This window comes from Rhinopithecus roxellana, chromosome 17 (assembly GCF_007565055.1).
Source record: "Rhinopithecus roxellana isolate Shanxi Qingling chromosome 17, ASM756505v1, whole genome shotgun sequence".
Lineage (NCBI taxonomy): Eukaryota > Metazoa > Chordata > Mammalia > Primates > Cercopithecidae > Rhinopithecus > Rhinopithecus roxellana.
The window spans coordinates 53,060,964-53,087,826 of NC_044565.1; the positions used below are offsets into that span (position 1 = coordinate 53,060,964).

General features: G+C 45.8%; 1 protein-coding gene across 1 annotated transcript in view; it reads right to left on the reverse strand.

The window, feature by feature from the left end:
* DCDC2C (doublecortin domain containing 2C) overlaps positions 1-26,863 on the reverse strand; it is a 143,071-nt gene that overhangs the window by 79,003 nt on the left and 37,205 nt on the right. The window contains exons 5-6 of the mRNA XM_030921649.1: positions 13,931-14,068; positions 12,209-12,251 (exon numbers count right to left, since the gene is read on the reverse strand). Of these exons, the coding sequence (XP_030777509.1) occupies positions 12,209-12,251; positions 13,931-14,068 (181 nt within the window). The remainder of the gene's footprint in view (positions 1-12,208; positions 12,252-13,930; positions 14,069-26,863) is intronic.

The window sequence follows — 26,863 nt, forward strand, 5'->3', positions numbered from 1 at the left end:
ACCTTATTTCTGTGAAACTGGGAGCAGCACAGGGCAGCCTCCTGTCAAGTCTTAGCTCAAATCGTCCCTCTGCCCTGTCACTCCCAAGAGGGGCGCCCTGTCCTTTCCCTTTCCCTTCACACTTTATTCACAGCAGTATATGTAATCCCTAGACAGTTTATTGATGATGTGTGTTGTGTTTCTGTTTCATCAGCAGAAGGTGAGAAGCCACCCAAGGGCAAGGATGTCAGCTTGTTTCTCCATTAATGAATTCCCAGAGCCTAGAACCATGCCTGGCACATAGCAGATGCTCAGTAAATATTTGTTAACTGAACAGGTGAATAATCCTAGCACACCCGATCACTCCCCACCATTCAAACCCTTAAGGAGGTAGGCACAGCCTTGGGAAGACATCCAAACTCCTTAACCTACTAGCACAGTGGCATTCACGCTCCAAGACCTACTTGCCTTCCTAGTCCAAGCCATCCTTCCCTGCACCATACCTGTGCCCCCCTAGCTCCCTTCTACCTGGAATTCCCTTCCTCACTTTCTTACGATGGCTCATCCTCCAAACCCCAGCTCAAGCCTTACCTCAACGGTCTCTTTGACGTGTTCCTTGACACCCTGACATAACTAACCACAGCGCTAAACCAAGAGTCAGCTCTCAATATGTGCATGTGTTCAATTCAGCAAGCATGTAACAGTTGCTCAGTAAATCTCTGCTAATTTAATGAACTGAGCAGGAGGATGGAAAGAAAGTAGGGAAAGAAGAGGTTGAAAGAGTTGAAAATCTGACATTTCTTCAGACAAGAAAAGGCAGGGCATTGACAGACACGGATTCTGCAGGCCAATATCTGTATTAAGTACATATTTTTTCTGAAGTCTTTGGGAGAAGGTGTCTTCCATCATGCACCTTTGCCTCTTGGTACTTTAGTCCTTCATACTGAAGACATGTGATCTATTTAATACTTCAGGGTGTATTTCCTCACAACAGAAACATCATCTCTTACATAATCACAGATGATTGCCAAATTCAGGATATTCATCGGATATAGTATTTTCATCTATTCTACCGTCCATATTCCACTTTTGTAATTGTCCCAAAAATGTGCTTTATAGCATTTTTCACTCAAGAAAAGATCGGTTCAGGATTCACACCACATTTAGATGTCAGACCTCCTGAGTCTCCTTTCACCTGAACAGCTCCTCAGACTGTCTTTCATGACCTTGGCATCTTTGAAGAATACAGGCCTGTCTTGCATTGTTTTATAGAAAGATCTAGAGTTGGCCATGTGTTAGTCCACTTTCATACTGCTATGAAGAAATACCTGAGACTGGGTAATTTATGAAGAAAAAGAGGTTGAATGGACTCACAGTTCCACAAGGTAGGGGAGGCCTCACAATCATGGCACACCTGCTCCACAAAGCAGTGCCCTGTCCTTTCCAGCTAATGCCATCTGCAGGACATACAAATATGCTCTTCCCTCTCAAACTTCCCGGCCCTAAACTTTGGTCCAAACCTGAGGCTGTCCTAGTCAACCTTCAGAATAAAGCTTGTTGATGAACCTCATTTAAGTGGAAGATCTTGACTTCTTAAACAGCGCAAATTACAATATGAGTTGGAAAAGTCACTAAAAGAAAGCAACAAAATTTTAATTCCATGGAAAAGGGAAAACAAAATCTAACCTCAAACACTACATGAAGACCTTACACATTGAATCACACCCAATCCTAGTATTGCACTTACTTCTCTTAATTTTGCTCAGTTTAAACTGTCTTTTAAACGTTGAGTCTCAAAGCAGTTCACAATATTTGGGTCAGAGGAGAGCAGAGACTACATCTTTCTAGTTGCATATAATAGAGGTAAATGATGAGAACTGATGAAGTCGATGCCTCCTCCGGTAACATTACAATTCTAATTTAGTCTGCTCACGTTAACTACCATGCTAATAGACTAAACATCTGCAAAGGTTGCAATAAAGCAGGATTCAAATTTTATTCCAGTTTTCTCATATCTGAGCAGTAGCATCCTCAACAGTCGCTGAGCTCTGGTGGGTGAATTCATTCATTCCCCCAGTAATCCCTACTGAGTGTCTACAAGGTATCCAGCTAGAAAATACATGACTAAAGAGCACGGTTCTACCCTGGAGAGCACAGCAGAGAGAAATGCACAGGGAGCACCAAGCGCAAGTGCCTCACTTGGTTTTGTGTCCAGCCCAAAGAGCAGAGTCCATTCTAAAGCGTGGGCTGTGAAGGATGCTGGAGTGAGCCCAAACATGGCTTTACAGAGAAAATGGTGCTTACAGTCAGACAATGGGAACAGTCAACAGCAGGACATATATTCCAGGGAGAGAAGAAAACAGGTAAGAGTAAAGCGCTGTGAGACTAGAGACCCGGCACAGCAGTGGTGGGACTAGAGCCACCTTGGCGGGTGCTCTTGCATTGACGACACGCAGCTGGACGAGGAAACGAAAGCCTGGGTATGAGCCAGGGTCCAGGGCAAGGAGCCTTCAGTTACGGCGCTAATTAAATGTCCCTTTTAGAAAATTCCGTGACCACTCTAGGAGTCTGGCCGGCAGCGGGCCCTCCTGAGTTGGGTGACATCCCGAGCCGCGCTCACCAGCGCTGGGTCGCAGGACCGCCACATCAGCTGTGTGGTCTCAGGTCCCTCTAAGGTGCGACAGAATGGAGAGGGTGCCTGCCCCCTGGGGCTGTGCTGGGGACCACAACACTTCAGACAGCGAGGGATCTCAGAGCCAGGCTGGCAGTTGGCCAGTGCTCATCCAAATGCCAGAATGAACCTCTGTGAGTGAGTGGAGCGGGTAAGACTTGACTCCGGACACGTTGGCAGCGGTTGGGCATCAATGGTGGTCCAGGGAGGGGTGTGGAGGGGCTGTCTCAGGCGAATGAGTGGGTAGTGTACAAACATAACCCGAGCACTCAAGGCCCACGTCCCCTCAGGATGAAGTCCAAACTCTTGCCACCCTCCCCCAGCACTCAGCCCTTCACCCAGGCCCAGCCTGCTTCCCCATCCCCGTCCCAGGCAGCCTCACACACACTTGCTGTTCCCCAGCTTGTCAGTTCCCCCAAAGCCCTACTCTCTCCAAAACAGCTGCCTCCTCTCAGCCACCTGGAGAACTCTCCTACATATCCTCCAAGACCCAACTCAAAGGTCATCTTGTTACCACACGGATATAATTTGGATGTCTGTCCCCGCTCAAATCTCATGTTGAATTGTGATCCCCATCCTTGGAGGTGGGGCCTGGTGGGAGGGATTTGGGCCATGGGGGAGGACCCCTTATAACTTGATGTTGTCCTCACAGCAGTGAGTGAGTTCTCACAAGACCAAGTTAAGCGTGTGGTACCTTCCCCCCGCCCCCGACTCTCTCTTGCTCCTGTGTTTGCCATGTGAGACTCCTGCTTCCCTCCACCTTCTGACATGATTGGAAGCTCCCTGAGACCTCCCCAGAAGCTAAGCAGATGCTATTCCCATACTTCCTGCAGAACCGTGAGCCAATTAAATCTCTTTTCTTCATAAATTCCCCAATCTCAGATATTTCTTCATAGCAGTGTGAGAATGAATGAATACACACAGCTTCCTTCCCAAGCAGGACAAAGTGCATGGCACTCCAGATGGCTTTTGTCAGAATAACATGGATCTATAGCAGCAATTGTTTAAAAAAAAAAAAAAAAAAAAAAAGGATCAAGCAAGAACACTTGGATCAAGCAGGAATCCAGCAGGAATCCATGGCTTTCATGAGGAAGCACGCATGAACCTCACACATCTTACCTCAGAGAGAACCACATTTCTCTCTGTCGCAAGTTTCAAGCCCTCCAAAATCAATGTGAGCTCTACTTACAAAGGGGACAAGTAGCACTTCTCAATTTCATTCATCTTTCTCCCTATTGAAAATGTTTTCAGAAAATGAACCTGAGGCATGTTGGTTTTATTTCTCCATAGTGCTTTAAAGACTATTATTTTTCTCCAGAGCCTATTTCAATTAATCCAGCTATATTTTAATGCTATTGTAAGAGATTGTCTAGCTCAGGCACACAAAAGGCAGCCTCCCAGGGTAACTTGGGATGAGTCAAACAGTTTGTCTAATTGAAGGACAGTAACAACCTATTTCAGAGTCAGTCCATCCTCAGGTAGGAAATGACAAATGCTAACAGCAAAAAGTTCCCATGCAAATGTCCCAGCTCCATCCCAAGTGGGTCAAGGTCTTCTACCAATGAACCAGGCCTGCTTTGAATGTTTATTAAAGTGGAAGATTTGCTAACATTGAACCTGGCTGTTGCATACTTAGGCTGTTAAAAGATGACAACAATTGTAGCCTTGACTGTTGTGAGATATTGCTCCAGCCTTGACATTATTAGCCAGCAAATGTCAATTCCAAAGCACTCATTTCACAGTGAACTTTACTGTTCAGGCCAGGTTATTAAAGTGTGGGTCTCAGTCTGGTACTGCACATGCCTCTGCAACTGTTTTCACACACACACACACATGCACCTCTTTAATTTATATGCTTCATCTCCTTTTCATTACTGTTCACTACCAACGCTTGTGCTCTATGCCCAAGTGAGGATTTAATATTAATGTTCCGATTGCAGATGTGATATACATACAATGCTTATTAACTATTTACTGATTTTTCACAGAAGCCTGCACTATAAAATATTCATTTTAATATGTGAATGCAATTTTAAACATTTATTAAATTAGCATTTCTTCTTTGGAAGGCAATAGCTATTAAAATCACAGGAAATGCAGTTCCTGTAAAACTGAACGCTATATAATAAGAGTAGCTTCATTCAATTACTTTCATTGAACTAAAAGCTCCAGTTAATTGTGCCAGACAGGACACCGGCAGACTCATAATGACATATTTTCCAATGCTCAAATATTTGAATCAAGCAATAAGTGAACTGAACCAATAGAATAATGAAGGCTATTTTCAAAGTATATTTCAGATATGCTAATGAGTAAAACTGCATTCATGTTTTTTTTTTTTTTTTGGCCATTTGCTTGGGAAATGGGCTTTTTTAAATTTTACTTGAAGTTCTGGGATACATGTGCTGAACATGCAGGTTTGTTACATGTATCGTGGTGGTTTGCTGCACCTATCAACCCGTAATCTAGATTTTAAGCCCCACATGCATTAGGTATTTGCCCTAATGCTCTCCCTCCCCTTTCCTCCAACCCCCCAACAGGCCCCAGTGTGTGATGTTCCCCTCCCTATGCCCATGTGTTCTCATTGTTCAACTCCCACTTACGAGTGAGAACATGCGGTGTTTGGTTTTCTGTTCCTGTGTTAGTTTGCTGAGAATGATGGTTTCCAGCTTCATCCATGTCCCTGCAAAGAACATGAACTCATTCTTTTTTATGACTGCATAGTATTCCATGGTGAATATGTGCCACATTTTCTCTATCCAGTCTATCATTGATGGGCATTTGTGTTGGTTCCAAGTCTTTGCTATTGTAAACAGTGCTGCAATAAACATATATGTGCATGTGTCTTTATAGTAGAATGATTTATAATCCTTCGGGTATACAGCCAGTAATGGGATTGCTGGGTCAACTGATAGGGAAATGGGCATTTTTAACAGTACAAATGCAAGTTCTTTTGCTAAATTAAGACAAACATCTTTCCTTGTATTCAAAGTGAAACTGAGAACCAAGAGGTGAAGAGCTGTGCTCTCACATCTTTCAAACATTCTGGACAGTGCACCCCCAACAGCTTAATTTATAACTTCATGGCCTTGGAAGGAAGTCTGACAACAGAGATCCAAGAAGAGTAAAATAAGAGGGAAGAGAGGAGGGAGTCAGCTTTCCCCGAGACCCACAGAGGCGAGGTCCAGTCAAGCCACTCGAATGTTAGGTACAGCTGAGATTCCAAGTGCAGAGATCAGAGGCCAGACGCCTGCTCTTAAAACACTACAGCTTTGCCTTGATGGCAGCAGTTAGTTTACTAAGGAAAAACGTCATCACACGTAGATGAGGTGTCACCTACTTCACAGACATCAGTTAGATGCGAAGGAGACCTATCCTTCTATTCCACAGAGAATCCACAGTGATAATCCCAGACAAACACAGAAGCAGATGTGTCCTCTGCTGGACATGCAAGGAATTCAGCTTGACATCGAAAACGCTTTTACGCATGGATATCACCTCTCATGCCTCCCTTCACTCTCATGTAACAAATATGCTCGTCTAGAGCAAAGCAACTTCTCACACAAACGTGCAACCCAAAGTCCTGTTTCTTCCTCCCGCAGACCTAATCCTGGCTCCTGAATGTACCATCCTCCCGCCATCCCTGGAATCTTGAGGTCAGCCTTGACTTCTCCCACGTCCTCCACAGTCATCTCGAGGTGCCACATTACTGTCTGTTATTCTCCATCTCACTTCTTTGAATCAAGATTCCGTGAATCATACTGAAAACACGCAGCTATTTTATGTACCACTGAGAAAGAAAGGAAGTACTATTTAAACATGTCCCCGTGCTTTAATTTCCTAGAAGTTCTATTTTCTACTTACTGAAAAAGCCCTTCTAGAACCATTTAGACACCCATTTTTATGACATAGCATGCTTGTACATAAAGAAAAATGAGAAAATAACAGAAAGAAATCACCTGAATACCCTCCAAGATTTTACATCCAGAGCCTGACTCTTCTGAGCCACTTTCTGACTCCGAGTCAAAGGTATCAGTGCTTCTGCACGCGGCATGGGAAGGACGCCCCGCCCTCATCTCTGAATTGCCCCCAAGCCGCTGGTACCTGAACTGTACATCCTGGTGCTGGTGCTTTCCGCCCTGCAGAGTGGGAGGCAATCCTTTTGCACCACTCTCAGGGACACAACACACATGAGTGTGGCTGGTTGCTTGCTGGCCACACAGCCCTCCCCTCTCAGGCTGCACACAGGTTTGCAAAGTGAATGGGCTCCTCTGTGCTCCTCTGTTGAGGGAGAACCTATTTCTCCTCCTGAAATCTAGGCTAGTTTGTGATATCCTGCTGGAAGATGAGAGGCCACATGGAAGAGAACCAAAATGCTCAACAACCAGCACTAGCTGCCAGATGTGTTGGTGAGGCCAGCTTGGACATCCCAATCTAGTGAAACTTCCGCTGAACCCAGCCTCATAAGCAACCAAGGTGAAACCAGCCCAAGACTTGTGCAGTCAACCCACAGGACTAAGAGAAATCATAAACCCTTGTTGCCTGAAGTCCCTGGGTTTGGGGGTGGCTTGTTATACCACGGAGTTCACTGACGCTGGCAGCTGCAACTTTTTGTGTTAACCTCCCTGTCTCAGGTCCTACACAATAGCTGATTGTCACTCTGCAAGAATAAATGGAATTGAAGAAGAATATACTCAGTCGATAGCAAATGTACATCTTGATGTTCTACATTTAGGCCTTTCTGTGTATATAACTTTTTGTTTCAATTCTCATAGAAAAATCATTTTGAGGATATTTTACACCCAACATGTACAGAATCAACCCTGCACACAAATGAAGACACAAATGAGCAGCTATAGCCAAGTTTCTCCATGAGCAACCAGCACCTGCAACATGGCTGCCCACAGGAGTCCTGAGACGCTGTCGACGTCAGATGCACCTGTTCCAGGGATGTCGGGATGTGGGAACGTGCCCTCCACAGAATCAATGATACACAGCACCTCTCAAGTCCCACTGCTCTGCTCTACCTCTCACCTCACTGGGAATGTCACAGTTGCTCAGGACCAGCCCCTCCCTGTCTATCTTGCTCCCTTCCCAGTCCATACAATTTATTCCATCAGTAGTATTAAGTATCAAGTGGATATGGTCCATTTTACTCCCTTGCTGAAATCTGGATCCCTGCAAATAAAAATGTCTTCCTGGGGAGCCCAGCTCCCCTGAGCCCCTACCTGCCCACTCTCACAACGCTTTCCCCCATAGGTATCAAGTGTTTTTTCCTGACTCCATTGGGCAGTGTTGATGGGGAGACATAGGCAGATGTGGAAGTAAACAGCTTATAGGAGAAGCATCAATGATCTGTTGCAACTGTGGAGGTGGGGAGGTTGGTGCTGGTGGAATCTGGGGTGATTTAATTACCAGGATTTAATTTACCGAGCAGGAGGGCTGGATGAGGTCTGCTAGGGTTACTCTCATGCTTATGGACACTCTGCCTTCTCCAGTCGTGGAAACTTACACTCCACTCATCTTTGTGTCTCTAGTGCTAGCGGAGTGTGCTTAGCAGGCTGCCAACACCTCACCACGGCCTCATGGATGACCAGATGAATCAACAAGTACCCCTTTCAGGCCTGATATCCTGTGGGTCACAAGTTCCAGGTCATGTTTGCGATACGTTCATTGAAGAGTCATGAAAAACTTTCTGCTTTGTATTCTAGATACTTGTTTTTAAGCTTGCAAATTTAAAAGAAAATCCAGCATCCAATTTTAAAGAAAGCTGATACTTGGATCGGCTGATGTCATTAGAAGGTGCACACCACCAAGGGTCCCAACAGCCCCACTGTTCCACAAGGCAATATCTTAATGAAAGAGCACTCCTGTATTTTTTTAAATTTTGTAGCTTCTTTTCCAAAAAGATGTTGTGGCAATTCACACAGAAAATAGATAAAAGAGGTTTAACAAGTTAGAAATGGAAAACCTGGGGCAAGCAAGTAAAGAAACAAACACATTTATCATAAATGGCTAAGTAGCTGTGAATCATCATAAACTCCAGCCTCAGAGAAGTCCTGTGTGTGGAATTCTTTTCATTCTTAGAAACACACCCACGCTTCAAAATGAGGCCAACAAATTTAATACTGAGTTTTAAGATAACACATCTTTATAGGTGTAGACCTTTATATAAGGGACAACGAATACAGTAAGGCATATCATTTTTGTAATTTCAATGATCATCCTTCATTCATCCATCCAACAAACAGCTAATATTAAAATGTGTTTCTTAGAGAAAGAAAATCCAAAATAAATGAGGCTATCATTCAACTCAAGAAGCTACAAAAAATAACAAGAGTCGATTCAGAAGAAAAGCCTTGGCAATAAAAGCCAGAGAAGGACAACATGAGAAAGAAGTCAGACAGGCTAAGCTCACTCATGAGCAGACATGCAGAAATCTCCAATAAAATTTGGCAAAACGTATTCAGAAAAATATTTTTTAAAACATCAGGTTTAATCAGTGAATGAAGTTGGATAAGGACCGTGGTCGTGAACTCGGCGTGAACACTTGGGTCAGCAATGTCGTTATTTCCAGCAACACCACACTGCATTAGTGCAAGTGCAGAGGAAGTGCAGGCTGGACTCACCCAGGGATGGACACTTGCCAGGTGCACAGGGTGGCTCACAGGTGAGAAAGTCAAACCTATTTGCAGAAGAGTGATCAAAATGGCAATCATGAAATCTGAGCTGCAATAGCACAAAAGCAAAGCCCAGGGCTACCTGTTAGTTACTGGGAAAGAACAGATCGGGACAATACAGACCCTCAAAGCCAGTGTGTCACAGTAGAGAGGGGACTTCAGCCAATGAGCCAGGCAGACAGGCACTGGAAAGAGTACGCGTTCAACAGCTTTGTCAAATAAATATTAATGTCAATAGAACCATACAAAGATTAATTCAAGATGGATTAGAGACTTAAATGTTAGACCTAATACCATAAAAACCCTAGAAGAAAATCTAGGTAGTACCATTCAGGACATAGGCATGGGCAAGGACTTCATGTCTAAAACACCAAAAGCAATGGCAGCAAAAGCCAAAATTGACAAATGGGATCTAATGAAACTAAAGAACTTTTGCACAGCAAAAGAAACTACCATCAGAGTGAACAGGCAACCTACAGAATGGGAGAAAATTTTTGCAACCTACTCATCTGACAAAGGGCTAATATCCAGAATCTACAAAGAACTCAAACAAATATACAAGAAAAAAACAAACAACCCCATCAAAAAGTGGAGAAAGGATATGAACAGACATTTCTCAAAAGAAGATATTCATACAGCCAACAGATACATGAAAAAATGCTCATCATCACTCGCCATCAGAGAAATGCAAATCAAAACCACAATGAGATACCATCTCACACCAGCTAGAATGGCAATCATTAAAAAATCAGGAAACAACAGGTGTTGGAGAGGATGTGGAGAAATAGGAACACTTTTACATTGTTGGTGGGATTGTAAACTAGTTCAACCATTATGGAAAACAGTATGGCGATTCCTCAAGGATCTAGAACTAGATGTATCATATGACCCAGCCATCCCACTACTGGGTATATACCCAAAGGATTATAAATTATTCTACTACAAAGACACATGCACACATATGTTTATTGCGGCACTATTCACAATAGCAAAGACTTGGAATCAACCCAAATGTCCATCTGTGACAGACTGGATTAAGAAAATGTGGCACATATACACCATGGAATACTATGCAGCCATAAAAAAGGATGAGTTTGCGTCCTTTGTAGGGACATGGATGCAGCTGGAAACCATCATTCTTAGCAAACTATCACAAGAAGAGAAAACCAAACACCGCATGTTCTCACTCATAGGTGGGAACTGAACAATGAGATCACTTGGACTCGGGAAGGGGAACATCACACACTGGGGCCTATCATGGGGAGGGGGGAGGAGGGAGGGATTGCATTGGGAGTTATACATGATATAAATGATGAATTGATGGGTGCTGACGAGTTGATGGGTGCAGCACACCAACATGGCATAAGTATACATATGTAACAAACCTGCACGTTATGCACATGTACCCTAGAACTTAAAGTATAAAAAAAAAAAAAAAAAAAAGAACCACCAAAAGGCAGTTTTCATAGGATGATCAGGGATAGAGGAGGATCACGTAAACAGTTACAAGGACTGGTAAGCCCCTCTAGGACCCAGCTTCTGCAAACCTTCCTAGTCCTGGATCCTGATACCTCCTTGTCACCCTTCCTCATGCTTTATGCTGAAATTTCAAACTGTGTGATCAGCACACACACATACACACACACACACACACACACACATGCATCCATACACATAGGTACACAGGCATTCACACACATAAATGCATCTATACACACACGTGCATCCATACACACAGATGTATCCATACAAATACCCATGTATACATCCATACAAACATAAGCCTCTTTACATATGCATATGCATCCATACACACATATGCATCCATACACACATGCATCCATGCATACACATATGTACTCATGCACACATGCACACATGCACACATATGCATCCATACACACACCTCCAAACATACATATTTATATACCAACACATATGCATCCATTAACACAGGCATGCACACATACGCATCCATATGTATGCACACATATGTAGTCATATGCACACACATATACATCCCTACACATACATATGCACATGCATGTGCATTCATACACACATGTACTCCAGGGCACACATGCACATATGCCTCCATACACACACATGCACTCATACATACACATGCATGCCTCCATAAACACTTATGTATTTAAACACATACATATGTGCATCCATACACACACATGCACCCATAACACATGCATATACACATATGCATCTATACATGCCTGTGCACCTATACACATGTATTCATATGCACACACATGCATCTACACATACACATGCATCCATGTACACATACATATGCATCCACTCACACATATGTATTCATATGCACTCACACACACACATATGCATCCATACACACATGCATCCACACACACATGCCTCCACACACATGTATTTATACACACACATGCACCCGTACATACACACACATATGTATTCACACACACATGTGCATGCAGTGAGCTGCTTCTCCCACTGCTGCCTTACTGTCACATCTGCCTAGAATGTCCTCCTCCCACTCCCACACCAGAGCCCACTGCCACTCATGCCAAGCTTGAATCCGTTACTCTCCTCCCTGTCCCATAAAAGTTCAAATATATTTTTGTCTTCACACCTACTGGGTTGCATTATAAAATACCTGTGTGTGCCTCTCAGTGCTGGACTCTGTGTTCCAAACATAAACTTCCTCTCCTATTCACACCATTCTCAGAAGTGCACCTGATTTTTCTTTATAAGCCTGGCACTGATGCTGGCCCAGAAAGCTCTGTTTACAGTTCAGGCCCTCACTCTGCACTGTGCCCTTCTGCATGCCAGAAGACGCCAGAATCAGAAACAAATTACTTACTTGTTTTAAAAAGTTACTTACTTTTTTCTTTCTCTGTGACTTTTTTTCAACATTCGCATATTTTCTGCAAGACAAAAGATGTTCAACTTGAAATGCAAAGCCCGGCCCTAAGTTATCTCTATAAAATGCAGGCTGCAGCCTTGTCTTTAGGAGGGAAGTGACCACGAGGAGGAGCAAGCTGTCCACAGAGGACACGGCTCATGGTAACAATGATTTCCCAGCCTCAGGAGCAGAAAACGCCCCAGGAATCTGTTCAATTTCCTTCCTGGAGGTCAGATGGCCCATCCTCCTTCTACCACAGCAAAGAGTCCCTGTCCACCTGCTGCCTTTGCAAGTGCAGGCATCCCATTTCTAATTCCTCTTTAGTGAGGCTTTCTCCAAAAGCTGCTACTTAAATTTGGAAATGCTCATACCCCAGGATTCTCTGCAAATTCAGAGCACCTCCTTGGTCTATTCTGTGTAAGCCACACGAACTTCAGTCTCTGAGCGATTGCATGTGGCCTCCTGTTGACCCTAAGCTCAACAACTTTGGCGAGGGGGAAAGATATTTACACCAGTCAGACTCAGTCAGGGATTCCCAATGAACAGACAGTGGCAAAAAAGCAAAACACTTTAAGAGATGGGAAACACGTGGGGGGCAGGTAGAAAGAATGACTCAACTCCACAGCCCCATGGTGTTCCTCCTCACTGTGCTATCAGGACTATTAGCATGAATTAAGTCAATAAAATCAAGAAACATCTACGTGTGCCAGGCATGCAGGTGGGACTCTAACCTAACCATCTGCCTGGATATCAAACTGCTGTGGGGTCATCCTTGGTAGACAGGACAAAAGGAGCCTTTCTCTGCCTTGAGGTACAAACCCTAGCAGCACGTGAACCAGAATAGGAGGAGGCCATCCCGGATACTGCACCCTCAGTGGAGGTTCAAGCTCTCCAAACGCAGAAGGCGCTCATACCACAAAACCTAAAGGGTAGAGGAAGGCGGGCCACCTTCATGGTGTTCAAACCATCTGTCCTGCTCCACAATGAGATGAAAAATGGCAGCTTTTTTTCTTTGCTCGAGATCATGATCATTGAAAACTTGATGAAGAGCTAGCTCCGGGAAGGCTCCTAGTAGGCCCTCAAGCCGTGTCCTACACAAAATGCATTTCAAACACACCCGTCAGGGCTAAACAATTAAGGATGAAGAATCCCACAGATGGGCTTCGGAACCACCTGTCTCAGCACCCTTCCGCTCCCTCCCGGTCACCGCCTCGTGTCCACAAACACACACACAGTGGGTCACCCGCTTAGCCATGCCTAGGATTACTACAAAAATCATGGCTTTTTTCACCAGGAGAGTCTGACATCCAGCACCAATTCTGTACTTCAGACATGGGGGAAGCAAGCCAAATTAAGAAAACAAAGTATCATGCTGGGTGCATCACAGGCAGGCGTAACTGTGCCTGGCATCAGCTCTGAAACTGTATCGCACATTTCAACTCTTGATCTCTAAGACTCCTGGTCTCCCAGAGAAAAGCAGTGGACTCCGTGTAGATCTTGCTGTCCTTGTGAATACATCATACAAGAGCAGTTCCCCCGCGCCTCATTTTTTAAAATCTAAAATTGTATCATATATAAGAATATTACATGTCACTACTGAAAAATAACCAATAGCTGAACTGGACCTACTTGGGAGAGGTACTTGGGAAAAGGCTAATTTTTTCCCAAAACTCAGGAAAGAAAGGTACAAAGCATGCTCACTGTTGGACCTCACTGGGCACCCTTGGAGACTTCCAGTAAGGAAAATATTTGAAGGTCTCCAGTCCCGCAGCAACATAAAAGTGATTGTCTTGCAAATCCTTTGAGTCGCCCAAAAGATGCCCATTCATTGTAAATAATCTGTAAAAACAGAGAGAAGAAATGGGATAGAGACTTGAGGACCAGTAGCAAGTGTTTGTGCCTACACTATGACTAGTGCACAGACCGCTGGAGAAACTGTGCTCATCATAAGCAAGTGGTATCCAAACGAGCCAATTAAACCCGACGGGAGCTGCTCTTCCAGGATTCAACTTGCTTTCCACTTTTAGATTTTTTAATTAAAGTATATTTTTAATTATATACAAGTGCTCAGAGGCTCTTGAGAACATGTTACACTCTTGGTTAGTGTTCAATTAATTTTAACTAATAACAGCTAAAATTAATACAAATTGGCCCATATTGTTAGAACAATACTTGGAAAACAAACCAGGATTTATTAACAAATAATATGCATTTTTATAAGCACCAAAAGACTAATATTAGTCTACTTTTTACTCAGTAATCCTTTTCGGCAGGTACTCCTTCGCTAGTTTATTTAGAAATGATTCAATTAATTCAATGCTGAGCCTCCATATGCATAAGACAATGAGGTAGGCAATGCATTGGATAAAAATAAGCATAAGAAAGTCTCTGCCTCCCCAAAGTCATATGAAACCATAAAACAGAAGCACACAAAAGCCTACAAAGCTAAATATGACAAGAGAAGTGCAAACGGTTGGGGTCCAAGAGGAGAAAGGCTGAGCCCAATTGCAGGCTTCATAGAGCTGGAGGAATTTGCAATGGGGTCGGGAGGGTGAGTGGGATTTCATCACGTACAGACGGGATGAAGCCATCTCGGCAGGAGGGTGCTGTGCACAAAGTCAGAACCCAGGGCGGGGAGGGGAGCTGACAGTCACTGAGGGTGAGGTGCAGACACAGCCGTGAATGCGCAGGACGGGGCGGTTTCCAAAGGGCCTTGAATTCCGGGGAGGAGCATTTATCATTCATTGCATTGGAATGAAGATTTCCAAGGAAGAGGGGATAAGAGCTATGTTTTAGCACTAGTGAGCGGGCAGCTGTGACCAGGATGTGACTGAGGAAGAATTGCCCCTGTGGGAGAAGGCTCAGAGCTTCTGCAAGAGCCTGAGATGAAGGAATGAATTAGGGCAGGAAATGCAGGAGCAGAACAAGAGAAGAAATGCAGGGGGCATGGAAAGGAGGAATCTACAAAACCTATCCCTCAGCAGAGCTGGGTGTCAGAGCTGTCCAGAAGGCCAGCTTCAGAGTGCTGGGCCCCACCGCAGAGCTCCCAGCTCAGGAGGCCTGGATAAGGCCTGTGTGTGGCATTTCTAACAAGCTCCTGGCTGACACGCTGCTGATGCTCCTGGACCCCATCCCGAGAGCCACTGCCTGAGACTGACCCTAGAGGCATCAAGACGGGAACCTGGGAGAGGCATGGCGGAGCCATGCCCGCCTGGAGCAGAGGTTTCCATGATAAACCCAATGCTTGGAATTCTGTTCTCCTCCTACCGGGACCTGGGGACAGTCAGTCCCCTCTGGTGGACTTGAACAGCCAGTGCCAGAATCCCCAGGAGTAAATCAGGAACATGCAGAAGCCTCACCAGGGAAGTGGGGGACTGACGGTGGTCCTAAGGAGAGGGTGTCCCCAAAGCGACTGCTCCCGGGGGCCAAACAGCAAGGCTCTGCAGGGTGGGAACAGACGAACCAAGAATTCACACACAAATATGCAAAATGACATCAAAGAGATGGCAGATATTCCCAGCATGAAACAAGAATATGAAACCATAACACAGAAGCAAGTAGAAATACTGATGTGAAACTAAGTCGCGGAAAGAAAGATCACAATAGGGGTGAACCGCAGAATGGACATGGAGGAGGTGCAAGCTGCTGTTTGGAGGTAAAACTGAGGAACGCCCTTAGAGGAAAGGAGGGAGGAAGAAAGAAACAGGATCCGCAAAAGAAGAGCTAAGAAATGAGGGTGAGCAGACGTGCCAACACCAGCGACCAGAATCCCAAAAGGAAGTTACAGTAAGAGTGGAAGGAGAAAATATGTATAGAAATCATGAAAACTAATTTCCCAGAATTGAGGAAAGAGGACAAGCCACAGGTAAAAGAGTCCACGGATGTCAAAGAACAGAAACTACAGGAAAACTCGCCAGCAGACACCTGGGTGTGACACCCAAGGTCACAGACGGCATCCTCAAGGCGCTGGGGAGAGAGACCTGGCCGCACCGCCCGGCAGGACAGGACTGACTGAGGCCTTTTGGCAGCAACACAGACGGGAAAGACGCTGATATTTTCAAAATCTAGAAGGAACGCTAAAGCCAGCCAGACCCTCAGGTAAGCACAAGGGACGAGATAAAAATGTCCTCGGGCTTCCAAGGCCTCGGGAGATTTGCCACACAGAGACCCATGCCAAGAACATTTTCAGAGGACGTGGTTAAACAAGAGGGACAGCGAATCCAGGAGTTGCTATGAGAATGGTGTGAAGTAAAGGTGACCAAATACAAGGACCAATTTGCTTTGTCTTTTTTTAAAAAAGCTAAGATCAAAGAAAACACATTCATCATAATCCAAACTTCAAATTCTCGATCATAGCCATGAGATAGGGGCTGTTGAGGGGAGCCAAGGAACATAAAATTGTGCTTATGTTCTTGGCTGGGGATGGGGAAGATGCAGAAATCAATCAGCTCAGAATCTCCAAGGCTTGGCGACTGGCAGATGAGGGAAAAGATGTGTGCAGTGTCCAGCATGGGTCCAGGGATTCTGGGTGCTGAGCAGAACGATGGAGCCGGGAACAGGCAGAGGAAGGCAAGGAGTGGGCCTGATGGCTTGGGGTGGAGGCGGCTAGAGGAGAAAATGAGCTGTCAGCAACTGGGCAACGGTAAAAAATGCACCTAAAAAAACTCAACTGGAATGTCTCCGCATCAACCAAAGGCATTTCAGGTTTTCCTTCCCGCAGCAGGGGCCTCGCAGGAATGAAGCTGGTTGTTTTTACGTTCATTTGTTTGCTTCTAGGAAGTTGTGTTCTTTTCATTCAGGGATGGAACTATAGATACCAAAGAAGAGGACTCTGGGTGGCTCAATGCAAGATTTGGGAGGTGCCCGCTGAGTGAGACAGAGCCATGGCCACCAAACTGTGGTTTAAACCCTACAGGGCCAACAGGACACCTGGCCGCCCACACACTGGAGGAACAAACGGTTCAGGCATGTTCCCCTCGGACTCTTCCCTAAACTCATCTCGGCCTCATTTTCTTCTAAGAGAGGTACAAAGTCTACTCACAGGGTGAAGGGTAAGTAGAAATTCCTCGGTGGGATAAGACAGGAAGGAAGTTCCAGATAGAAAATGACACATCCATCCATGTGAAAATGTGAGCCTGTATGTAATGTTCAGATTACACCTACACAGACATACAAATGTGAGCCGGGACGTCACATACAGAGAACGGCAGCTTTTACTGAAGTGTGAGTCTCACAGAAATGAATAGCAAGAATGTGGCTATCAAATGAGATCATGCACATAAATCAAAGTGTTTTGCATCATAAAATGCTAAACACTAGGTATTTCAATTATTACTTGTATCAGAAAAGCTGAGGACTAAATGAAACAGCCATTTGCAAAATTGTTTTGTAAATTGGAAAACATTACAAAAATGTCTATTAAATGATTTTTAATGAATCTTAAAGATTGGGGATATAGTAGAAAATGTAAATATCTCTAAATTAAATCCTTTACCAATAAACAGCCAATCTGGCTGTTTTCCCAAAATAAAGGTAGTCTATCTCACAGGAATTTTAAAATATTTATGTTTAATGAGCTTCCTTTTCAAGACCATGTAGTGATTAAAAGATAGACCTGATTTTCAGCTAAGGCTTCAAAATCTCTGGAAGCAGGGTCTCATTGGGCACCCTGAACCCTGGACTCCGAGTCCATGGGTCTCCACTGTTAGTTCAGCTAGTTTCCCCACTATTAAGGGACTAAAAAAAAAAAAAAAAATTTATCAGAAAGAGTCCCAAACTTTAAGGAGCTTAAAATATAGTGGAGAAGAGATGATAAGTCCACAAATAACCACAGTCCAAGGTTGATGGGCTATTTATCAGGAAGCTGAACCCAGAACTCAGTCTTCAGGTCTCTCCTTCAACACTAACTCCATCCCACCCAGCACCTCAACCTCCAATACCATCCACAACACTCAGATCGTGTGTCCGTTTCTCCAGCCTGACCTCTTCCCTGACTTCACACTCACGTATCCAGCCTGGCACATCCCCACTCTGACGTCCAATATGCCTCGCCAACTGGACGCATCCAAAAATTCATTCTTAACTCCCCCAAAACCTGTTCCTCCTCCCACTTCCCCTTCTTAGGAATGGTACCGACAGTCACCCAGCTGCTCTGATCAGAAGGCTGGGAGTCTACCTCCTTTCTCCCTCCTCTCCCCTCCCGCATCGCCTCCCCCACCACACACTCCCCACCCCCACCCCACCCCCACCTCTCACTCACTCTTCCTACATGAGGTTGATCAGCAAGCCCCATCACATAAAGTAACACAGCCAGAACCTGCCTGCCTTGGCCCCAGCCACTGTGGTCTCCCCGGGATCACCTGCAGGAGCCTCTAAACAAGTCTCCCATCCCAACCCGTAGTCAGGTGATGACGCTTCCTGCTCAGAACCCGCCAATGGATTCCCACCACACTCACTGCCCAAGCCTCTCAGCGAGGTCTACAAGCCAGTCTTCATTCCTAGACTTAGCAGCTCCCACCCTCCCTCACCAGGCACTGCCCTGCCACCGGTGGCTTCCCACCGTGGAGCCTGTGCGCCTGGGGGTCCCTCTGATCGGGACAATCTCCATCCAGATCACAATGCGTTTTACTTCTCTGTGCCATTCAGATGTGTTCTCAAATGTCACCTCCTCAGAGAAGCCTGCCCTGACCAGCCCAGTCACTCACCCCAAGCCCGGCCCTGCTTCATTCCTCTGTGCCACCCTTCGCGGGGCATTTATCAGGGATCTGCTCCTGAGCGTGCATCTGTCGTCTCTCCACTAGACAATGTCTGCCCTGCGAGGACCATACTCACCCCATCCCCTTAGGGCTTAGATAGAAACCCCTTAAGCGCTCAATAAATATTTGTTGAACCAATCAACAAATAAAGAAAGGTTCAGTATGTGGTGTGGTGCAGCCCAAGACTTCACTTCTACTTTGAGATGGGCGAGGTCAGGCCACACCCAGCGTGTCCAGTGTGTGCCCTGCACCTTGCACCTACGCTGGGATTGGGCTACTGCCTGGGCCAGGAAGATGCACAGGACACGCTGTGCTGAGCCAGAAGTGACATCCACTGGGGCAAGCAGCTGCCACTAACAGTAGTGGCCAGGCTGCTTCATGACAATGGTCCGCTTCGCCTCCCTCAGACCTTTCACTGCCTCTGGGGTGGGGGCCCCTCTCTTTCCTAATCAGTCTAGTCAAGATGAGCAAACTCAAGTTCATGGGTCACCATGGTCTCTCCAGAATGACTGTCACCTAAATCACGGATGCTGATGTTCAAAACACCCGCTGGTGGATAAGGGACAGCTGTGCCCATGATACAGGGCAGCATGACTGACGCTGAGCCCTGCACAGAAACCGAGGCGGGAAGCTCCTGCCTCAGAGGGGCCAGGGGCCAGCTCACAGGGGTGGGCCACGGGAATACACATGCATGTGCTGTGTACATGTATGTCCCGCCCTGGCATTCATCATTAGCTCTTAAAACATCATAAAACTCTGCATGTAGCCACTAGGGCCATCTGTATGTGCTGCAACCCTGGGTATCCACACCTGTCTCCCAGCATTTTCCAAAAAGTTTCACTATGGCCAGGCCCTGCTTCCCTCAGGGCCCTCACGCCTCCTCGCTCCTATGGCAGGCCACTGTCCACACAGTCCCCCCACTCCAGAACACCTCCCTTACTTCCACTACCCATTTCTTCAGAACCCAGGACAGACCCTCCTTCAACTCCCTTCTGCTCTGAGAACTCTCACGGAGCTCAAGATCCTCCTCTCTCTCACCGGCCAGGCCCCAGCACTGCCCCCGATTGCAGTGTAACTGTTTCCCTTAGAGGATCCGTCTCCCAGCAAGGCTGTGCGATCCTGAGTGTCAAGGAGCATGTTCTTGCAGATGTTTTATCACCTCCCAGCTCCTAGAATAGTGTGCGGTGCAGAGTATACACCCAACGAACAATGGGAAATTGAAAACGGAGAGTGGAGATCATTCCACTTCAGTCTCAGAGAAATTCACAAGAATAGCTCGTCACCTTTTCCTTCCAGCAGGTGGCATGGAAAGAATTTTCAGAACTGTTGACCTCAGGCAACTTGCCCTCTTTCATCCTCCATGGCCCCCACTCCATGCTAAACATCATTCCTTTCTTAGAGTGGGTCATGCTGGTCCCCATCCACTCCCACTTTCCCTGGCCAGGGCCTGGCCTAGGGTGAGGCACAAGAGGCCCACAGGGTGCTGATGTGAGAAGGTACCCTCCTGCCGCGACTCCTCCAGGTCCTCCAGTTCTTACAGCACGTATCTCTTCTGGGAGGTCTCTCAGTCTGCACTCCCCTGGCAGTGTGCTCCCTCTCACGAACATGCCGCCCTCGCTGTAACTGCTCACATGACACGTTTCCTCTCTGCTGGGCTGCACTGGGGCTGAGGACCGAGCCTGTTCTGCTCACGGCTGCATCCCTGGTGTTCAGCCAACAGCCTCTACGAGCACCTTTTCCAACCGAGATCAGCAATCGTCTCGCATAGAGACTTACAGAATTTCACTTAAGTATTTCGCTGGGCTATTTGGATGCATTATGCCAAAAGTTTAAACTATCCAATAAATCAAGGAATTTTAATACACTACAAATAATTAGCCTGGGCAACATGGCAAGACCTCATCACTACAAAAAAAAAAAAAAAAAAAAAGTCATGAGTGGTGGCTTATACCTGTAGTCCCAACTACTCAGGAGGCTAAGGTGGGAGGATCCTCTTAGCCCAGGAGGTCAAGACTGCAGTGAGCTGTGACTGCGCCACTGCACTGAGCCCAGGCAACAGAGTCTCCTAAAAAAAGAACTGGCTTAGTTTCTAACCCACACAAGGAAAAGGTGTGACAGAAATCTCAGCTGAATCATATTGGCATTATCTAAAGGATGATAAATACAGAGAAATATAAATAATTTCTCAAATGCATGAGAAACAGTAGCTGTAGTTCCCATTCAAAAGTAACACGCACATTGATTTTTTTAACTCTGTTAATGTGCATATTGCTTCACTCCTTCAAGCTTAGCATTTGTACTTTCTAAGCATTTCTTTTATTTCTAAGCTCTGCACTTTTCCTAAACCCAACCATAAAAAACTAATTTAAGTCCAGGAAAAAAAAGAAATTAGCTTATTGATCTAATGTCTTTTTTACTCTTTAAATATTCTATTCCCTTCCTTACTTCTACCATACAAGAATTTTCTCTGCTACTTTCACTACTATCATTCTACATGTGATACTTAAGATTTATTCCAAGGCTGGGTGCAGTGGCTCATGCCGGTAATCCCAGCACTTTGGGAGGCCAAGGCGGGCAGATTACCTGACGTCAGGAGTTCAAGAGCAGCCTGGCCAACATGGTGAAAACTCCTCTCTACTAAAAGTACAAAAATTAGCCAGGCATGGTAGCAGGCGCCTATAATCCCAGGTACTCTGGAGGCTGAGGGAGGAGAATTACTTGAACCTGGGAGGTTGAGGTTGCAGTGAGCCAAGATTGTGCCATTGCACTCCAGCCTGGGCAACAGAGCAAGTCTAAAAAAAAAAAATAAGTAAATAAATAAAAAACAGATTTCTTCCACTATCGTTTCTGGCTTCTCCCAGAAGTATACACAGGTCTATCTACTGCACACAGCTTTATTTCTTTGAGAATAATACACTAATATTTATAGCTGCATTCTGGGAGCATGGAGGTATTCCCAGTACAGATTTGTGCACAAGCATCTAACTTCCACCTGCTCGTTGCCACTGCCATGAGGTTACTCATCGCTCCACTGCTCTAAACGGCTCAACAGTTTACATCCTTCTCAAAAGTGGACATCAGTTTTCACTGATGGTATCACAACTGTTGACTGTAAATCACTCTTGAATGTTTTTAATCTACCCCCAAGGGAGAGTTAATTGACAAAAGCATAAGGCAGGATTAACTGTTTCTGCTCCTCCTCCACAGCAGCCACCATCAGGAGACCACCGCTGCCCACGGCGGGCTCCTCCTAACTCTCCTTGCTGCATGGCGTTTTCCCACTTCTCAGCCTGGAAGATCTTCATCTCCCCTGCACCTTCTCAGCCCCTCCCAGGGCAGTCCTTCACACCTCATTATCGCCCAGAAGCGTCCCCAGGTGGATGTCTCGACCTTGCCTCTGCAGCCTCTTGGCCTCCCAGCCTCCCGCTCTCCCACTTCACCTTCCTCTAATCTGTACCAACAGCTGGACCCTGGGCCTGACGCCACTCAACTGGCTCTGGCTTCACGTCCACACCAGCAATGGCTTCGCCTGCTGCGCCATGAGCCCCTGTCCCTGCCTGTCTCTCCCTGCCCTCACCTCGTGGACCAACCGCCCATCTGCCTTCTCCTCTCTCATCCCCAGCTTCTGAGTGCCCGAGAGTACATGGAACTACAGGCTGGTTCCGCTGCAAATCTTCGGCGCGCAGTCCAGCAGGGCCCTCAACCCTGCTCGGCAATCCTCCCATTCCGTGCCCCTCCCGCTGCCCCCATTCTCCTTCTGGCCATTCTCAAGACACAGCCTTCTCCCTTTTTAGAGTCCATTAGGCATTAATTTGCCACCTTCCTTCCCTCCTACCTTAAAGCTTTCTGTACCTGCACCAATCCTCACCTCCACCCCTGCCTTGCAGGAAGGGTGGCTCCCCCACCTCGCACGGCTTAGGCATCCACCCATCCTCCAGGTCACACTCTCTTCCACCTGCTCAGGGTCTGGCTCCTATGCCCCACTCCTTCCTCCACCTTCTCCCTCGGGAGAGAGGTGTGCTCAGGCCCCTCGTGTTCAGCGGTGACCATGTCTTTGCCCTGAGCCCCTCAAGCCACAATTCCGCATCACGCTTCTCTCCCTATTTCACATACAGGTACCCCCTACACTCCCATCTCTGCTTTCTCACCCACCACTCCAGCCCGCCCACAGGACCTGGCTTCCATCTCACAGTGCCGGTGGCCACCTGCTAAGTGCAGTCAGAGAGCACATTCTAGATCTCGTCTCCCTGGCCTCGGCTGTGGTGTTCACTGGAAGCTAATCCAGCCCAGGCATCCAGGTTGTGCCTTCCCGGGCCACTGCCTCCACTCCGGAGTCTGCAGCTCTTCTGCATGCCCCTCTGTGGCTTCCCTTTATCTCCCACTCCAAACTACCCCCAAGAACTCCACCCCCGGCTAGTTAGCGGACCCAGGACTGGGAACAGGCAGAGGGCCAGGAGTCCATAGCCACAGAACACAAGGCAAAAAGAATTCAAACAACCACATCCGGGGCAAAGGCAGGATCAAGTGCCACGTGGTCAGATGAGGCACCAACAGGCAGGGCCACACAGAGGTGGAAACCCATTCCAGCATCAGGGCCACGAGGGCACGAACATGAGGCCAGAGAGATGCCAAGGAAAACAGAACTGCCCTTATAGGATACCCAAAACCTTGCCTGCGGGCAGAACAGGGGCATAAAAAGAACCGATGAGAGGAGGATTCTTGTCTTTGTTTTACATGGTTTGACGTTTCTACCTTCTTGTGAAAACTCTGACCACAACGGCCCCACATTCTCACAAAGTGACAAGCAGTTGACGGAAGACCCCACAGCCACCCGAGCTGCCCACCTTCTCCAGGCCAGCTCCCGGGGGTCTCATCCACACAGAGCTCCACCGACTACTGAGTTCACATATCCCCAGTCGAAAACTCCAGCTTCCATCTCCGTCTGCAGCCCAGGCCTGGGGGTCCCACAGGCATGTCTTTGTGGATTCTTTAACTTGTTACCAACAACCAAACCTGCTCCTCTGCAGGACTCCCCACCTCAGAAAAGAACTCTCATTGGTGCGGTTGCTCCAGTACAATACTGGAGGAATAATAACTCTTCCAATCCATGAACACGATATCTTTCCATCTATTGTATCTTTTTCAAGTTCTTTCATCAGTGTTTTATAGTTTTCAGTGTAGACAGCTCTCACTTGCTTGGTTAAATTTATTCCTAAGTATTTTACTCTTTTTGGTGCTTTAGTAAATGGGATTTTTCTCTTAACTTCTTTTCCAGATAGCTTGTTGAGATTATGTGGAAACACAAGTGATTTCTGTATGTTGGTTTTGTAACCTGAAACTTTACTGAATTCTTTTATCCTAACAGTTTTTTGGTACAGTCTCGGGTTTTCTATATGTAAAATTGTATCATCTGCAAACAGATTATTTGACTTCTTCCTTTCCAATGTGGATGCCTTTGTTTCTTTTTCTCATCTGGTTCCTCTTGTTAGGACTTCCAGCCTTATGCTGAATGTAAGTAGTACAAGTGGGGCACCTTTATCCTGTTTCTAATCTTGGAGGAAAAGCTTTCAGCATTTTACCGTTGAGTATGATGTTAACTGTGGGCTTGTCGTGTTTGGCTTTTATTGTGTTGAGATATATTCTTCGTATACTAATTGGCTAAGAGCTTTGATCGTGACAGGTTGTTGAATTTTGTCCAGTGCCTTTTCTGTATCTATTGAGATGATCATGTGATTTCTTTCATTCTGTTAATAAAAATGAGGTGTAAAGTTAGATTGTTTGAGATCTTTCTTTTTCCTTAATATAGGTTTTTTTGTTTTTTTTTTTGTTTGTTTGTTTTGTTTTTTCCTTTTTTGAGACAGAGTTTTGCTCTTGTTGCCCAGACTGGATTGCAATGGTACAATCTCAGCTCACTGCAACCTCCACCTCCCAGATTCAAGTGATTCTCCTACCTTAGCCTCCCAAGTAGCTGGGATTACAGATGCCCGCCACCACACCTGGCAATTTTTTATATTTTTAGAAGAGACGGGGTTTCACCATGTTGGCCAGACTGGTCTTGAACTCCTAACCTCAGGTGATCCACCCGCCTCAGCCTCTCAAAGTGCTGGGATTACAGGTGTGAGCTACTGCACCTGACCAATACAGGCATTTTCTTTATGAAATTCACTCTTAGAACTGGTTTTGCTGAATCCCGTAAGTTCTAGTATTTATTTCCATTTTTGTTGCTCTCAAGATATTTTTTTTATTTCCCTTTTGATTTCTTCCTTGACCCAATGGTTGTTTAGGAATGCACTGTTAAATTTCCACATATTTGTGAATTTTCCAATTTTCCTCCTGTTACTGATTTCTAGTTTTGTATCATTATGATCAGAAAAAATACTCGATATGATTTCAATCTTACATTTGCTAAGATTTGAGTTGTGGCCTAATATGATTTATCCTGGAGAATGCTGTGTACACGTGAGAAGAATGTGTATTCTGCTGCTGGTGGACAGAATGTTCTGCAGTCTGTTAAGTCCATTGGGTTTATATAGTTATTCAAGCCCACAGTTTCCTTACTGACTTTCCGTCTGGATGATGTACTCATTGTTGAAAGTGGGGTACTGAAGTCGCCTCCTATTATTGTATTGCTGTCTACTTCTCCTTTCAGTTCTGGTAATGCTTGCATATTATATATTTAGGTGCTCCAGTGATGGTTGCATGTCTATTTATAACTGTTGTATATTCTTGATGGACCCACTCTTTTAACATAATGTGGTGACCTTCTTTATCTCTTGCTGCAGTTTTTCACATGATGTCAATTTTGTCTGAGGTAAGTCCAGCTGCCCCTGTTCTCTTTTGGTTTCCACTTGCATGGGATAGTTTTCCCATCCCTTCACTTTCAGCCAGTGCATGTGGTTAAAGCTGAAGGCCGACCCAGATTATCCTCACAGCCGCCTGGCTCATAGCCCATCTCTCACCTCCCACCTTCAATCCATCATCACGATGGACGACCACCACGGTGAGCTTTTGTTCATGCAAATGAGACCCACTGGCTGCACCACAGCAAGCCCCCTGCCTGGTCTGTAACGTATTCATGGGACCTACGTTCTGGCCTCGGGGCTGGTCACTTCCCTCACAATAGCGCTGAATTCCTGTGACGACAGTGTGGTTTCCTCAACACACTCTGCTTGTTTGTGCCTCATCGACTGTCACAACCATAATCACAAACCCCTTCCATGCCGACTGTGCATCGTGTGTTATGCTAAGCACTTTACACACATTGGGATCCTTGGAAGTAGGTATTATTATTTCCAGTTTTCCAGATGACAAAACATGCATCGAGGAGTTAGGAATGTGCCTGAGGTAACAGAGACACCGACAGCGGAGAGGAGATTTGCTCCACGTCAGACCCCCAAGCCCATGCTAGAAGCCATTACACACACTACCTCCCTCCCAATGCTCTTCTGTCCCATGGAATTCATTTCCCCCATCTCTGCCAAGACTCAATCCAAACACCAGCTCCCACAGGCCTGGCTCCTCCAGACCAACTGGAAGGCCTCATTATCACACACACACACACACATACACACACACACACACACACACACATATATATACACCAACTGCAGCATTCTAGCAACTTGAACAGTTGGCCCACTCAGTAGGGGTTTCAGGGAGCAAGACTCTTTTTTGCAATGCTGTATTCTCCACCCCTAGCACATGGTAGATGCTCGATGGTTTGCTGAATGAATAAATGAATGAGGCTGGTTAAAAGTAAGTATAATAACAAGATTGAAAAAATACTATCTGCTTGAAGAATGAAAATTAAGAGTTTATGGTGAATCATTGTAGACCTTGCTGGTCCAGGCAGAAAACTCTCATAGAAAAGAATAAACAC